Source organism: Corvus moneduloides, chromosome 6, assembly GCF_009650955.1.
Source record: "Corvus moneduloides isolate bCorMon1 chromosome 6, bCorMon1.pri, whole genome shotgun sequence".
NCBI classification, from domain to species: Eukaryota; Metazoa; Chordata; class Aves; order Passeriformes; family Corvidae; genus Corvus; species Corvus moneduloides.
Window position 1 is genome coordinate 20,407,192 of NC_045481.1, and position 16,495 is coordinate 20,423,686.

Below are 16,495 nucleotides of genomic sequence, written 5' to 3' on the forward strand. Positions count from 1 at the left end.
AAAGCCTCCCCTCCTCAGCTGGACAGAGGAGAGAAAATATAAGGAAGGGGCTGAGGGTCAAGATGAGGACATAGAGAGATCACTCACCAATTATTGTCAGACTGTCAGGGCAAAACACACTTGACTTGGGAAAATTAATTATGAATCAAATCAGAGTAGGGCAATGTGAAATATAACCAAATCTTAAAGACACATTCCCCCCCAGCCTCATCCTTCTTCCCAGGCCTTACTTGCAAATTCTGTCTCTCCCTCCTAGTGGTGCAGCGGGACAGGGAAAGGGGGTTATACTGAGCTCATCACTCGTGGTTTCTGCTGTTCCTTCTTCCTTACGGGAAGGACTCCTCCCACTACCTCTGCTCCAGCATGGGCTCTGTCATATGGGAGACAGTCCTCCACAAACTTATTCAACGTGACTCCTTCCCAGAAGCTGCCGTTCTTCACAAACTGCCCCAGTGTGGGTACCTTCCACAGAGTACGGTCAGTCCTTCAGGCACAGCCTGCTCCAATGTGGGTCCTCTACAGGGTCACAAGTCCTTCCAGAAAACCTGCTCCAATGTGGGCTCCTCTCCCCAGTGGGCCACAGGCCCTGCCAGGAGCCTTCAGCAGCATGGACTTCCCACGGGGTCACAGACTCCTCCAGGCATCACCTGCTCCGGCGTGGGATCTCTGGCTCCTCCATCAACCTCCATGGGCTGCAGGGGAATCTCACCTTCCACACCTGGAGCACATCCTCCTCTCCTCTGCTGACACTGGTGCCCGCAGAGCTCTTTCTCTCACATACTTTGTCCCGCAGCCATTGCCATTGTGCAGTAACTTTTCCCCCTTCCCTAGAGGTGCCACCACTGCCAATGACGGGCTCGGCCTCGGCCAGCGACAGGTCCTTCTTGGAACCGGCTGACATTGGCTCTGTCAGACAAGGGGGAAGCTTCTGGCAGCTTCTCACACAAGCCACCCCTGTAGCCCCCCCATGGCTACCCCAGCCTGCCCCACCCACCCCTGCCCTCATGCCTTCTGGGCAGGCCGGAGCCATCTCCTGCCGTACGGTCGAGGCTCCGGGTCACCTCACGGCCCCTCCGGCTGCCTCGCAGGCTGACCCGGCCCGCTCCCCTGAGCGCTCTCACCGCCCACGCAGGGGGCTCACGCCGCTCCCCAAACGGGGCGGGCTCCCGTCCTCCGCCCCAGGCGGTGACATTCACAGGCACGTGGATTTATGCTTTTCCATTTACCAACACATAGGTTAAACTTAGGGCTGATCCGGGCACAGAGAAGCGCCCTGGTGAAACCCCTTCAGACCTGTTCCGAAACGGCACTCCCATACCTGTGCAGCTTCGTGTTGTCAAACTGTTTAGCCATGTGTGCTGTTTAGCTGTACTGTAGCTAGAAAAAAATTGACTGGTACTTCAGTGTTCTCCTACTTAGAATCAGAACCACTCGTTAGTTCTATCCAAGGCGCTTACATGCTATTTAGACACCTCCTGGCTGCAGCAGTGCAGGCATTCCCTTGCCTGCAGACCCTGCCCCAGCGGGCAGAAAATCCTTCAGCCAGCCCTGGCCTGGGACTGCACTTGCCACAGCTTCTGCCACTGTGTCCCACGGGAGAAAGGCAGCCGGTGGTGGCCACTCTCGCCTTGCAGGGATCCCAGGTGTACCGCTGTAAGGCTGAGGTGGCTTGACACTATTGAGACAGTGTGGGAAAAACCCACTTTATAATTTAGCACAGCACTGTGTAACGGCGCAGTCCTGTGAGGCGGTGGCATTTACCACCTAGCCATGTTTCAGTCCACTAAAGGCTGAGTTGCTACTTCCCTTCCTCGTTTGCTTTTTAATTGACCCAATTCCTGTGAGAACCGAAGAGTTGTGTCCCTCAGCGCTCAACCCCTTTCCAGAACTGATGCCTTTCTGAAGATAAAGTTTTACTAAACTCTTTATGTTTCACATACTCCATCTGTGCTGGTTTAGACACAGTTAATTTACTGCTGCTCCCCATACTCCCAGTCAACGAAGCGTACCCAGTTCCCGGGAATTCTGCGGTCTGGAATGGGCGGGGCTTCGGGCGGTGACGCGGCGCTCGCTCGCTGCGCCTCTCGGCGCGGGGAGTTATGGGTGACGTAGTCTCTGCCCCGCCGCGGGCCCTGAAGGTACACGCTCCCAGGCGGCGCCGCGGCCCTCGCAAGGCTCTGTGGGTGCTGTAGGAATGGCGCGCGAGCCAATGGATGGAGCCGCTTCGGAAGGAAGCGCTCGCGCAGCGGCTCTGGCTGGCACACGTGAGGCGCTATTTGCGAACGGGAGGGCGTGGCGGGCGAGCCAGGCCTCCGCCGAGCCAATCGGAGCGGGCCATGTAGCGCCAGCCGTTCCCCGGGGTTGCGTGTGCTGCTGCCAGCGGCCCGTAGTCGGCCGTCAGCGCGGCAGTCGATTGGTGGCGGCGGCGCGGCGGGCGGGGCGAGGGAGCCGGAGTCGGGGGCGCTCGGCGCGGCCCCTCAGAGCCCAGCGGGATGGGGCGGTGGGCGCTCTGGCTGGCCTTGATGCTGTGCCTGGCCGCGTTCTGGGCCGGAGTGCTGCCCGCGGTCGGAGCGCTTCCCGCGGCCGGTGAGTACTGCGGCCCCGCCTCCCTACGCCCCCCTGGGCCCGAGCGCTGCGGCGGCATCGCCCCCCGGGGCCTGCGGCGGGGGAGGAGGGCGCCGAGGTATCTCTGCGAGTCCTGGTGCCTGTAGCGAGGCACGGAGGCGGTGAGAGCGGGGGAGGCGACCCGGTGCTCTCGCTGGGGCTTTGGGGTGCGTGGGGGCAGCGCCGACCTCGCCGGGGCGCTGAGGCGGCGGAGCGGAGGGGAGGCCGGGAGCGGGGCTCCTGTCAGCTGCTTGAGCTTTGCCTCACCGAGGCTGCTCCGTAGGCCTGATAGGGGAGGATACATTGCTCAGTGCGGTGCCTACCTTTAAACAGCTCGTTAGGAGCCCGCTTTGGATTGCTTGCACCGCTTAAAAGCGAAGTGAGGCGTTTTTTCTCCCTAGAACGGATTTTCTCCCCGAGGCGCTGATAATGCTGCTTTCAGCCTTATCAGAATGGCTTTCTCATCACGATATATAGAGAATACTTACGCATCCTGCTTTAGGTCCCCATGCTTTTTTCCTATCCCTGTCTTGTTGTTATGCATTTCGGGGTTTGTGTGCTTCTCATATGTTGTCATCTACTTCCTTTCCTGGGGTTTCTACCTCCCACATCCTTCTTTCCACCATGGCCTGGTGGGGGGGATGTGCAATGTATTTATTTATAAAGCGAGAAGCCACTACCTTAACGACAGCCATATGCGATGCTACTGGGGATTTGCTTTTACACTATTTCAGGAAAGTAACTAGACGTTTTCTCTACCGGTAAGTTCAGTAGTTTGGGGGTCATTTTCCTATATGCAGTAGGAAGTTGAAATTTAAAGCAATATTACTTAAATTTAAAGTAATATTACTTGACTTCGGATTATATGAGCTCTGTAGGTCACTTTATAAGCCAGCAGGCCACTTTCCAAGTTACAGAAAAGATACATGCAATTTCTGTTAAACCACAGAGATGTAGCCAAGCTTTTGAATTATGTGCTCTCATTTATAGTGTATATAAAGAAAAAGCTAAGGTGAGATGAGGCTGTGAATGTCAGATGAATCATCTGTTGTATACGTGGAATTTAGGTGACAAGGGCTGGTCAAGTGTGCAGCAGTGGCTGTACTACCACACAGCTCTTCTGTCTTGACTGTTTGTCCACTATCACAAAATTATTTGTGAGTATGAAGTTCTGGTAGTTTAATTCAGCCTGTATAAACAATATGCTTACAGTTGATTGAACTAATACAATTAGCAAGCTGAAGAAAGCACAGTGCATGAATGTAGGTGTAGGAGCTGTTTACAAATTTAAATTGCTACTGTGATGCCAAGCTGTTCATTGATATCCACAATTAATTAGGAGAGGGTGTTCTGAGTCCATCTTTGGCAGAAATCTATGAGAGGAATACCTTTCTTGCTCCAATTTTTGACAAGAATCATTCTGAAAGAAAGTTGTCCTCACTTCATGCTTTGATTTCCCACAGTATGTCTTTCTGTAGGAGAGACTGGTATAAACCTTGGGACTGTGTATTAAATGCTTCCTTGAATGCTTATTTGTTTCTAATGTGTGGTCTGGAAACAGTAATCTGGGAGGGGTTTTAAGAAGAATGAGTAAAAATGGTTCAAGTTTTACATTTCCTGACTTTAGGAGGAGTTTTTAGTGAGGATATTTTTTTAGTAGTCGGTATTTTAAATATATATTTGTTTAAATCAATTTATTGAAAACTTGAGGTGAATACGAGAAAATTCAGGGCTAAAGAAATGGGCACTGTATTTTTTCTAAACATATGATATTACTGCAGATTATGAAGGAGTTTAAAATTGGGACTGGGGAAAGATATTAAGAAGCATTTCCAAAATCAGCTAAAAAATGCTAAGCGTGTGTGTGTTCTCCAGACAAAACTGGCTGTCTTCTGCTCATCGCAGCAGTGATGGCCTTCCCCTGTTGATCAGTCATTGAGAACATTGAAAAAATCCCTTTAATTTTTTTTTTTTTGTGATTGCCGGTATTGTTTCCTCTTGTTCACAAGACTAAGAGGTAGAAATGTTCTCATTCTGCTTGAAGAGAGTAAGTGATGCTTCCTCTGACTATCCTGCATGTTCCATGGCTAACTTCAGCGATAAGCAGATGTTTTCATACTGAGCACAGTCATTTACCTGTAGGGAACCTCAGAACGTATTCTTCTGTAAGACAGAGCTCAGTGGTTTTCCCTGACCTTTCTGGTTTTACTTAACTGACTGAAAAACATTCCCTAAACTATTTACCTTGTTGCTTGATTGGGATCTCAGTTCCTGCCGAGGAACTGCTGGAGAGTAAGTTCTGTAACTAGGTAGCCAGCAGTTGCAAGGACACTGGAAAAAAGTTTTTTATTCAGGATGAGGCTTGACCTATATCGCAATCTTCTAGTTGCACTAAAATGAATATGCTGCACAGATTGTAGCTGGGAACAATTTACTTGCTGCCAAGGATACTTTGGAACTATTCTTGCTGAGTAGGTGCCACTTAAGGATTTTACTTAACTCACTGCATGTTTTAAAACTTTGTGTAATGGGAATAGTATCTATGCTATCGAGTCTGTTTCTGTGCTGAATGTAACAGTCAAAAATTGATGAAAAGCAGTCTGAGGTATTTTTTTTATTAAGATTTCCTTTTTTCCTGCAAAAACTGGATAAACAGAGTTTGCATTCCTTTTCAATGTCTATCTAGTTAATTGCACAAAAGCAACATTGAAAGAAATTGCCAAAAATACCACAAAAAATCTCTCAAGGATGCTCTAAAGCAGTCACTGCCAAACCATTTCTGTTTGTGCACCTCTCTCCATAGAAAGATTTTTGAGCATGCATTTTACATGTATTTTTTGTAAGTTAAACATTGATGTATTCTGGTCCTAACATAATATGTACATCATAAAACATGCACAAAAACACAAATGAAAAAATAATGAAACAAAGGTGGAATGACCACAATATTAAGAAAAGTTTTATGTACTGACAGTATGAAAGGTATTTTCTTCCTGCAGCCCCTGCATGTTGTGTAACATACTCCCTGAGGTGTGCACGCTCCACGTGGGAGATCCCTGCTCTCAGCAGAATCTCACTAGTTGCTTTGTTGTTATAGTGTTTGAGGCTTGAAGAGCTTGGCAAAAACTAGAAGGAAACTGACTACAGTAATCAGTTAGGGATTCATCAGCGCTGTGGGAGACTGTTTTGCTTTCTGAATTTTTGGCTACTTCCTGGCTGTGAGTGATCATTTTAACATTGAAACTAGTGGTATTTTTTCTCTGGTAGTAGCAGCCCTTTAGCTTTATGGGATGTCAGTTGATCTTCTAATACAGCAAAACTTTGGAACTGTTGAACTCACTCAAGCTAATGATGTTATTGCTGAATCACACTGCATAGCTCTTTTGGTTTCTACCCTTCTCTCCTTAGTGCTCTCTTGAAAACAGTAATTCTCACAAAATGGTGGGATCTTTTTCTCTAACGTAGGCTGCCAGAGTACTTTTGCTATATTTACGTAGCATGCTTGAACACTGGCCTTTCTGATTGAGGAAAAATGAGTACTTTTTAAAGCTGATTTTAATTATCCATGAAGTGGCGGATGGTTGAAATAAGATTTTAGCTCTGTGAAGTGCTTTAGAGTCCTAGCTGGGCATGGGAGCACCCAGCAATGTCTACATCTCAGCACTGTTTGTAAGTGAAGTATTCTGTACAATGTTGTCAGCTGCCCACTTAAGCCACAAGTATTTTTGCCTACCTTTTCCTTTTAATATATCATTGCATCTCCCTAACTTGTTTAACAGATGTTGAGATTAATTTCTACTTGGCCCTCTTAGAAGAGGTTTATAGAATTAGACAGCCTTGGTAACAGATCCAAATCAAAAAAAAAAAAAAAAAAAAGTAAGTTACTTTTTTTTATTGAAGTGTGGAAAAACAAGCTAAACTATCAGCTTTAATCTCTGAAGCAGGTGCACAAACATAACATCTGTGACTTTGTTCAATAGCTCAGCCTTGACTAATAAACTGTTCTTAGGCCCAACTGTGACCTTCCACAGACTTTTCATTAACACTTTCAGAACAGTTTTTTTAACTGTTTCAGAGGTATAAGTAGTGAGTGCATATTGGTCAGCAGTTCCATGAAACAACAAGGCTGTAAGTGATCCCTCTTCTAGTCACACTGTTCATTACCACTGCAACCTCATCTGCCTACCTTAGAAAGTAGTCTCAGAGCTAAGAGAAGTTAAATTAATATTTTGGTTTTGCTTTAGTGCATTTTGGGACCACTGTTTGAAAACAATTGTTCGAGTACAACTTCTCAGTAACAAAGCTGGTTCCTTCACAGAGAATTTAAATGATGCAATAGAAATGAAAGAGGTTTATTTACTTTCAAGGAGGAAGAGCAAGTACTTTGTGAGCTCTACCTTATGTTGCTCAGGTGTCTCTTGCCTTTCAATTTAGTAAACCTTTTGCTTTGCATATGAAGTTACAGTAAAACTGTCCTTTCATATGTGTGCACAGATAGTATAACCTATTTATATTTGGTCTTGTGTGGTCTTTTGATATAAAGTCAACTTACCACAGATTGAAATCAGTTAGGGAAGCCTTTACCAAAATATTAGAAAGCTCTAGAGCTGTCAGGCATATAGGCTGGTTTTGTGCAGACAAAAACAGTCACCTTGGCTGGTGTAGCTGTTCAAAAAAAATAAACATAATGTTTCCTACTGTAATAGAAGGTACTTTATAAGTGCTCTGTATATATTACAAGGAGCATACAAGCTACTGGGTAGGTTACCCTGTCTTAGTTTTCCTGCTCTCCAGAAGCATGTCTGGATGTCCTGACAAGTTCTGAAGTTTAAAGGTGGTGTGTGGTCTTAGGTCAAAATTATTTAGGATAATCGAATGTAATATGTGGGAAATGTGGTAAATTCCAACTTCTTTTGTAGTTTGAAAATAGAAACACCAGCAAGTAACCTAAATGTATGTGTACTTTTACTGAATTTAAAGACCAATTGTCATGTCATGATCTGGAGTGTCGAAGTTCAGTGGTAGAAGTTCTTATGACTTACTACAATCACCCTTATCTGTTAGATTCCTCAAGCTGCTAAGCCCTGAGGTCTCTGCCAAAAATGCAGCTAGCCTTGTTTATTCCTTATGCCTCATAATGGTTTTTTTCCAAATTGATGTTTGTTCTTATGTTGTCTTGGTTGCTCCTTGCAGGGTCTGTTTCATCTGGAGTGCTCTTTGCTGTCTCCACAAGTTTTTCTGAAGTTCTCTACACATTTTCGTGTTTGGACCTGTAGAGTACAGCTGTTTGCCCACATCAACTGTTCTAGATCCTTTTTAATTCCATGTCTGTTGGCAGTCAAACTCTTTGAGCTTTACATCCTCTTCACCGTCCTCAACAGGCTGTTATTTATATGTCTCAGTTACACTCTCAATCATCTTATCACCATAGTTTTGCAGCTTCACTTTTAAGTCTCAGCATTTTTTCTTAATTTCTATTATGCTGTTACAGCTTAAGGTTGAATTCTCCATCATCTTTGTACTTGTTCCAATCAAAAGTTACACTTCAAGTAACAATATGGCATCTAGATTCCAGAAAGTGATTTCCAAGATAAAGCCTTTCATTGCAAGGGTTATGGTAGTAGGCTTCAAAACATGAACTGATGAAGTGTCATGTTTGGAATTTGTCATTCAGAGATGGTTTATCTCTGCTAAGTCACATTACTTGCATGAGAATGAAAATTATGCAAGTTTTGTTTGCTGCTAAATGCTTACAGGAGTCAGCAGAGTTCTATAAAACTGTTGAAGTGTTTGTGCAGATACATTTCATATGTTACAGTTAGCTATGAAAAACTATCTCGTGGACGGGGCATTAACTTCTATGAGTTTAGACACTTTTTCTAGTCACAGTGCAGGCCTCCAGACTGTCATTGCTTTGCCACTGGTACAGGGCATTATGCACCTCAGAGCCTCAGAAAGGGGGATTTCTAAATGTGGGAGGAGTTAGTGGCAGCTTTGCTAAGTGGTCTGTTTATGTTTTGAGCTTTTATTTCAATGTAAGTGAGTTGTGTACCAGAGAGAGGGAGGCCTGTAGCATTTTCTTTCAAATGTAGGGGGGTTTGCTGAAATGAGGTGGTAACAGATACTGGTAACTGTCAACAGTCACATCTCAGTGATGCTAATTTTAGAGGCTTCCCATCAAAATGATAGCACAGACCAAGTTGTTTGAAGCACAGTGAGTAGCCCATTTTAGTTAAAGGAACAAAACAGTTGTTGCAGAAACAATTCTGAAAAACAATGGTAAAGCTGTCATAAATAAGCTTTTCTGATTATCCTTGCCTTTTCACTTGTGTTCTTTTAGATGTCTGCCTGTTAGCCTTTCTTTTTTACAATTTCTTCTCTTTCCTGTCTTTCTAATCAAATATCATATAGCTTTTAGACAAAAAAGATGACAGTTAAACAAGACTTGCATCTCTTGAAGAGTATCTTAAAGACAAAATTCCTCACAGTTTTGAAGAGAAACCACTGTTTAAAGGTTTGAATATGCTGGTCAGGTGGAATGAATTGGCATTCTATAAAGGACAATGTTTAATTACAAGCATGGGGGTATTAATATAACTTTCTGGTCACAACTGAAGCTGTTCATACTAAAGCTGATTAGGTGACTAAAAACCTTATGTTCCATAGACCTTTTTCACTTGATGCACACGTTTTTAAGTAGTTTAACTGGACTGGAACCATTCAGACTGTGATTTGGGTTTAGAAAAACCACACTTTTTTTCACTATGGAACGCACAGTTGTGTTGGCATAATTTAAGAGGATCACCTGTGAAACATCTGATTTCTCCTCATCACACTAATAAGGTTTTTCTGAAGTGCATTAGTTGACTTAGTACACTAGAATATTTCAGTACCACAGTACAATATTGTGACTAAACGTTTTATTTTTGAGATAGTTACTCATGGAAAAGCATTTTACTGACTTACATTGTATCTTCTAGATGAAGAAGGAAATCAAGATGAATCACTGGAGTCAAAGGTGAGCAGATAAGTTTCTAGTCATTCTCTTTTACCTGTGGAGTGAGAGCAAAGGTCTGAAATTCAGAACAATAATTTGATTTTAGGTTTTAAGCTTTTCTGTAGCTCTTGCTGTCTCATTAATTTCTTCTGTGCATCAGAGAAATTAATACGGTGTTACAAGTTTGAAACATTTTTTTTCAAAGACCTGAAAGGGATAGAGGCAATGAGAGCTGATAGAGGTAGCTTAGCTTACTTTTGATTCTGTTTAAGTTAATTAACCATATCTGTTAAGAAGTTTATAAATGAGTGTTTAGCCAGCTGCTGCTTCTCAATTTCTAATCTTCTAAATTATGTGGCTGCTTTCCTTCAGACTTTGTCTGCGGAGGACCAGGTAAAGGATCATTCTGCTGGAACTCGGGTGGTAGCAGGTCAGATCTTCCTTGAATCTGGGAAATCAGACTCTCAATCAGAGAATGAAGAGAACTTTCACAGTCGAGAAGAGGAAAAAGAGAATTCACTGGAAGAGTTAAACTCTCTAGAAATGTCAAATCTGTTAAATAAGGATTTGGAAGAAGCAGAAATACAGAGTCCAGGTAACTGCTCACAGACTTTTGAGCAAGTGACAACAAGGATGCATCTGAGTAACTCCAGCATGTGGGGAACACAAACAGTAATTTTGAACATATGGAATAACTAGTGTCTTAACCTTTCTGTAATGGAATGATAATTTCTCCCTTTTTCTTTAGAAAGTAGCATCAAAATGTATTGGAATTGAAATCTTGGGTAGTTCTTTTCAGATGCATTTGAAAGAATTTTCCATTTTTCTTATTGTTTCCATCTTGCTGGAAGGCTTTAACTATCAAATAAAGAAAGCCCTGATTTCTTCAAATAGAAGTCAAGTACAGATCCTGTGCTCTGTGTATGTACACCGGCAATACAAAGAGAAATTTACATCAGTCTTTTTCAATCCCCTGACTGTTTGCCTGGTGAGTCAGTTGACAGAAAAGGAATAAATAGTAACCTAAAGACAAGCTTCCTAGAACAGCACTGAGAGTCTCAGCAGCATCTAAATTGCATGTAAACTTCATGAAGTTTTTAAATATAGGTAAAACCTTATGTCATGGGCCTTAATTCCCAGGAAATTCTAATGTGGCATTTTTACCACATAATTTCATGATTTTTTGATTTGCAGTTAGTAGTAGATAACTAGATGGCACAGTTGAGTACCTTAACCTACGCAGCAGACTTTTCACTTGTCCATGAAAACGAAATCTTCAATATTACTGAAAATACAGTTACGTGGCACTAATGATATTTGTCTTCTCAACTCAGATTGAAATGTCAAAAGAAAGCAGGAGTTACTAAATGAGCTCTGTAATGTACTGACTGTTTTCTAATAAGCTGTTTCCTTATTAGAGCAGAACTAGTATCAGTTTGTGAAAACTCAGTAATAGACTTAACAATTGCTTTTGATGCTGTGTTGTACAGGAAAAAGGTATATAAAATCCACTAAATATCTTTCTGCCACAAAACAGTGAGCTAAGCACCATATTTAGTCAGTGCAGTCTATTTCAAAAGTAAATGTTAAGATACTTTTAATCTCATACAAAAATATATCCAGATGACTGGCTTCTTGGCAGCTAAGATTTTTAACTATACCTATCAACGTACTGCAAGTGACTTTCAAAAACCATAAATTTAAGTCTTGCAGAGTTCTTGGAACATCTTATGAATTAAATAAGCAATGTGAATGGAAGGATTTTTCATTAAAAAAAGCAATTCTGGAAGGAAAGTACTTGTTTTCTGTCAGGAGAAAACAGCGCTAAAAGACAGCTTTACTGACAAACTCTTCAGGTGAGCATCTGTCTGAGGTACAGATGTTACACCCCCAGATAAGCTACTGGTGACAGAGCTGCGTTAAGGGACATTAAAGCTTTTCTAAAAACAGTTTAGCTACTGTGTATGGTCATGCGATTGTGTGGGAAAAAAGTATATTCTTCATGTTTCCATATATATTTTGTAGGATTTGGATATTAAAAAATCAGTAATTTAGAATTAGTGCTAGTAAAGCTTTTAACTTTTTTAGAAAGTTGTCCTGCTCTGTTCTGATGAGTGAGGAGACTATGTGTAAGGAAAATGGTGGTTTTTTAGTTATTGCTATTTTGTGTTCTAGGGTTTTATTAAAGCTCCATACTAACAATTTTTGCTGAAAACTGCTCACAAGTTTATACAGAGCTGGTAATTCCTGTTGCATTTATTTTCCTATTTGGAAGAATCTTACAGTAATATTGCCAATACTTATAAGTAATTTATATTTGGGCTTCCTGCGGCATAAAGTATGAAACGAGACATAAGTAAATTAGGACAAAATATAATGAAATACCACTTATTTTATTCAGAGATAGTAAAGAAGTAAATTGCTTCTGGAGCACTTGGTTTGACAAAAGCTAATTTATCCTCTGGGTAAATTGTTTGCCTCACTTTGTATTTATCATTCTCTTACATAAATAACTGTGGTAAGCATTTTAACCTGTGATTGTCTTGCTGTGTTGCTCTTGGGGTTCGTCTTTGTTACTATCTGGGAGCAGAAACAGCATTATGGTTGAATTTAGAATTTAAAAAAATGCAAAGGGGAGCATTGGGGCAGAGTTTCATAACTTTAGTATGCAACTAAATCTCATGCAGAGCACTGCATAAAACTGCTTTCCACACTGGAGACAAGGTACAGAACAATACAAGTAAAACCTTGAGTTCTTGAGTAGTGTTAAAATCCCAGACCTGGAGCTTGTTCAAATTACAGTCATAAGAGGTCCCATAAGTTGTAGTTACATGAACCCTTAGCAGGAGTTTGTATACTACTCTGTAGTTAACAGATGTCTGAAACTATTCCAGGCTAGTTGCATCTTAACACATTATTTTTGAATGAAGTTACTGAAAATAACAGTTTTCCTCTTGTGATACAATTAACTTGGAGTGATGTGGTGAAACCTCTGCCAAGGCATCCAGTTATGGAGAGAAATTTGAACAGGTCCAGCTATACCTGAAGACTTTTTTTTTTGCTTCAGAAAATCAGCACGAAATATTTAAACTAGTATAGTCTTTAGGCCTTTCAATTATAGACCCTCAAAAAAAGAACTAGTTTTCCCTATAGTTACAAAAATTATAAAGTTAACTTGAAAAAACTGTATAATTGACATTGTCAATTGCATGATTTTACAAATGTTTTCAAATGAAGATGAACCCAACTGTTGGATTTAGCTTAGTGAAAGAGGAAAACTTTCGTAAATGTCTAATTGAAATAATCCCATCTTCAAAACCCAGAGAATTCTTAGTCTTCATAGAAGATTGATTTGATTTTAAAATATTGTGATATTGTACTCAGTAACCTTTGAAGTTCTAGTGCAGGAGAAATGATAAATTGTGCTGTTCAAAGCTATTTTGAATGCAACTAAATATACTGGCAAAATGAAATAATGCTTTTAATCTAAGTATTTCCAAGAGTAGAAAATGACCAGATTCATAGTGATGAGAATCTTTTAATCTACATCGTAGTGATTTCCCTTATGTATTTTCATATAGTTGTATGTTCAAGTGTACTCCCTGCTGACATTCCAGTACTTTCAGAAGAGCATTTCGTGATGTGTGGTGTTCTGTCATGATTGTGTCCAACCCTGGTGCTAAAATGAATGTGCTCTGTAATGCACTTCAAGGGTGCATTACAAGGTCTTTTGCAGAGAAGATAAAGTGCAAGGAAAGACTGTTTATTTTGGTAGGCCCTAATGTAACTGAGATTTGCCTTCTCCAATCAAAACAATAATTTCTTTGCTTAGAACTAAGAACATAAGAAACTACATACCTTCTGCTTCATTTCATAATTAAAACTAAGAACTATATTTTTCATGTGCTATTTAGAAAAACTGCTTTTTCAAGCTTTTGTAAATTAGAAATTTTACTGAAACTTGATTAATTGTAGCTCATAGAAATTAAAACCAACATAGGAGCACTTTTCTGTATGTTGTAATACATGATTTCAATTTGGGCATAAAGGAGAGTAGTCTAATTGCTGGGTGTGTACTTTCAGTTTTGACAGCTATTGGAGGCACTGCAGATGGTGAACCTTGCCACTTTCCGTTTTTGTTTATGGAGAAGGAATATGCAGAGTGCACTGCCGATGGGAGGGAAGATGGCAGGCTTTGGTGTGCAACAACCTATGATTACAAGAAAGATCAAAAGTGGGGCTTCTGTGAATGTAAGCAACCCTTTGTCTTGTTCTTGTTCAAGGAATACTTTTTTAAGGTAGTGTTTTCGGTCCTCTTAACACTCCTTATTTCAGGTTGTAGAAGTCCCTGGCCACTTTATACCATGATAAACAAGTAGTTGTGAAGGCAAAGTTTTCATGATGGAAGAAGTTTTAATGCAAATGCCACTTCCCAGAGCTGATTAGGAAATCTTGCAGTGAAAGCATCTGTAAAACTCTGTTCCTGAGGCTGTAGGAGGGTAGGGGTTTGACAGTTGCCCATTATACTTAATCATTTGTTGTACAAAAGCAACCCTTCTCTAGGAAATGTCCTTCTGAAGGAGGAACCTGCACAGCTTGCTTTTGAGCAATGAATGAAATGAATTTTATCAGCAAACTTGTACATGAGAGACATCCCACAAGAAGAAATTATCTATGAATATATCCAACACATCCATTAGACAGCTTTTTGTAATCACTTTGTTTATTGGTCTTCAAAAACATGTTTCTGGCTGTATTTACCCTTTAGAACCAATAAGAATTTTGAGAGGATAGTCTTGAGTGGTATAATTGGAGCTCTTAATGTATTTTTTTTTTTTAGCTGAAGAGCAGTCTAATAAGAGAAGGCAGATGCAAGAAGCTGAGGATGTTTATCAGATTGGAATGAAAATTCTTAATGAAAGCAGTAAAAAGGCTCAGAAGAAAGTGTAAGTATACCTCATCCACCCCCACAGGAGAAGGATGATATGGCTGGTCAGTCTCCTTTAACTCAAAAACAACTTGAATGAGCTGCCCTGAGATTTCAAGCTTTATTGGATTCAACATCAAACTATACAGTGATAGAAAATAAATAGTAAATTCAGGGTATTTAGAAAAATTTATGCCTGCATTCCTTTGAATGCAGTAAAAATTGTGTATGATTAATTTCTGAAGAGTGGGTGTCATCAAAACATTGACTTAATACAAGATGATGCTGCAGTTCTCTAGTCCCAGTTTTACATGGCAACTGCCCAGGAGAAAAACTGAGAGCATGATATGAGGTAATTGTCCTTTTTCAGATGTTTCTTACAGTCTGGTTCTCATTCCGCTTCAAAAACGATGTGGGGAAAATTGGCAATTCTTGTCCTGCTCTGTTTTATCTCCTGCTTTCTGATGGTTTTGGTCACCATAAAAATAGTATTAAACTTAAGCTCAACAAATCATTAAAATTCTGATAATGAATGTTGTTAGAAGGAAGAGGGTAATGCTTGTAGACAAAAACAGATAACAAGAAATTAGTGTACTATTCATTCTTGTCTCTACTTTCTCTTCTGTATGGATCCAATTACGAATTAAGTAGCTGTGGCTTTACCAGTATGATTTAGAATGGCTAGGTTAATTTAGATCTTATTCATGTTGATAACTTCTTAGTAAGTAGTGACTTCTGCCAACTAATATGTGAGGACTTATTACTATTTTAAATTTGTTTGTGGAAATAAAGGAGTGCATTTCTACTTTGTGTCAGAGAAAGTGAGGCACATCTAAAGTTGTCTGCACCTTGGCAAAGACAAAGGGAGACAATATCTGTTGGATTCTGAGTAGTATTTTTTAGTATAAAATAGTGTAAGAGTTGTAAAACAATATTAGGTGTTAGTTCTCTTGTACACCTTACACTTTCTTAGAAGATGAAGTTCTGTGAGGAATCATGTATGCCTCTGTCCTAAAGAACAAGGACGAGGCTGAGAGTAGAAAAGAGGAGAGGTAAATAAAAGTCTTGGAGTGCTGTCAGAGGTCTCTGAGAACAAGCCGAAGCAGGCATGTTTAAGGTTAAGGGGTTTTTAATTGCTGTGAAACCAGCTGTTGTGAAATTACTTTGAAGGGCTACCTTAAGTTCTGAGACTGAAACAGAAAGAGGAGCTTCCAGAGATCCTCCTCATCGTGAGCATGACTTCATCACAAAATTGATCACGTATGCAGTTGTCTTGGGCCCAAAGCTTGGTGTTTTCACTGGATGGTTTTGCACTCAAATCAGAGAGACTCCATAGTCTTTTTCAGGCTGCTTCTTTCTAATGTGATCTACGAGACTATTACGGGAGTGGTTCTACTGGATACCTGGCACAGAACTTAAAATTGTTGCTAGAATTTAAAATGTAGCATTTGACCTTAAATTTCTTGTATATGTTAGAGGGGAGGAAATGCATACTGCTTTGCTTATGGAATAGAGTGAACATTAAAATTCAGCTTGTCCGTTAACTAAATCATGAGTTGTTGCTTATGTTGATGATTTGAGGCTGGAAGAAATGACTGTAGGTAGATGCGCTTTTAGAAAATAAAGGCTAAAACAGAGAAACAAAACACCTCTCCAGAATCTTCAGGTTTATGAATGGAATCTGCTTCTTTGCTTCAAGTTGACAAAGAAACTGTTTTCTCTTAAGAGCATATCAGTATCTTCTGAAAGCAGCTGACATGAATCATACCAAGGCCATGGAGAAAGTGTCTTATGCTTTGTTGTTTGGGGATTACTTGAAGCAGAGCATCCAGTCATCAAAAGAACTATTTGAAAAACTAACAGAAGAAGGTTCTCCTAAAGGACAAATGGTATGTGTATCCTTAGATTCTACAGGTGTTTCTGTAGGTTTACAAATTGTTTATAGATTGTACTTATTCTAAGGTGCT

General features: G+C 40.9%; 1 protein-coding gene across 2 annotated transcripts in view; it reads left to right on the forward strand.

Annotated features, from left to right (window-relative positions):
• The first annotated feature begins 2,322 nt into the window (after window positions 1-2,322).
• The window catches only part of SEL1L (SEL1L adaptor subunit of ERAD E3 ubiquitin ligase), a 36,630-nt gene continuing 22,457 nt past the window's right edge, over window positions 2,323-16,495 (forward strand). For both annotated transcript variants that reach the window (XM_032111034.1, XM_032111035.1), the window contains exons 1-6: window positions 2,323-2,586; window positions 9,585-9,622; window positions 9,974-10,196; window positions 13,685-13,852; window positions 14,442-14,547; window positions 16,255-16,417. In XM_032111034.1, the coding sequence (XP_031966925.1) occupies window positions 2,493-2,586; window positions 9,585-9,622; window positions 9,974-10,196; window positions 13,685-13,852; window positions 14,442-14,547; window positions 16,255-16,417 (792 nt within the window). In that variant the 5' untranslated portion in view covers window positions 2,323-2,492. The remainder of the gene's footprint in view (window positions 2,587-9,584; window positions 9,623-9,973; window positions 10,197-13,684; window positions 13,853-14,441; window positions 14,548-16,254; window positions 16,418-16,495) is intronic.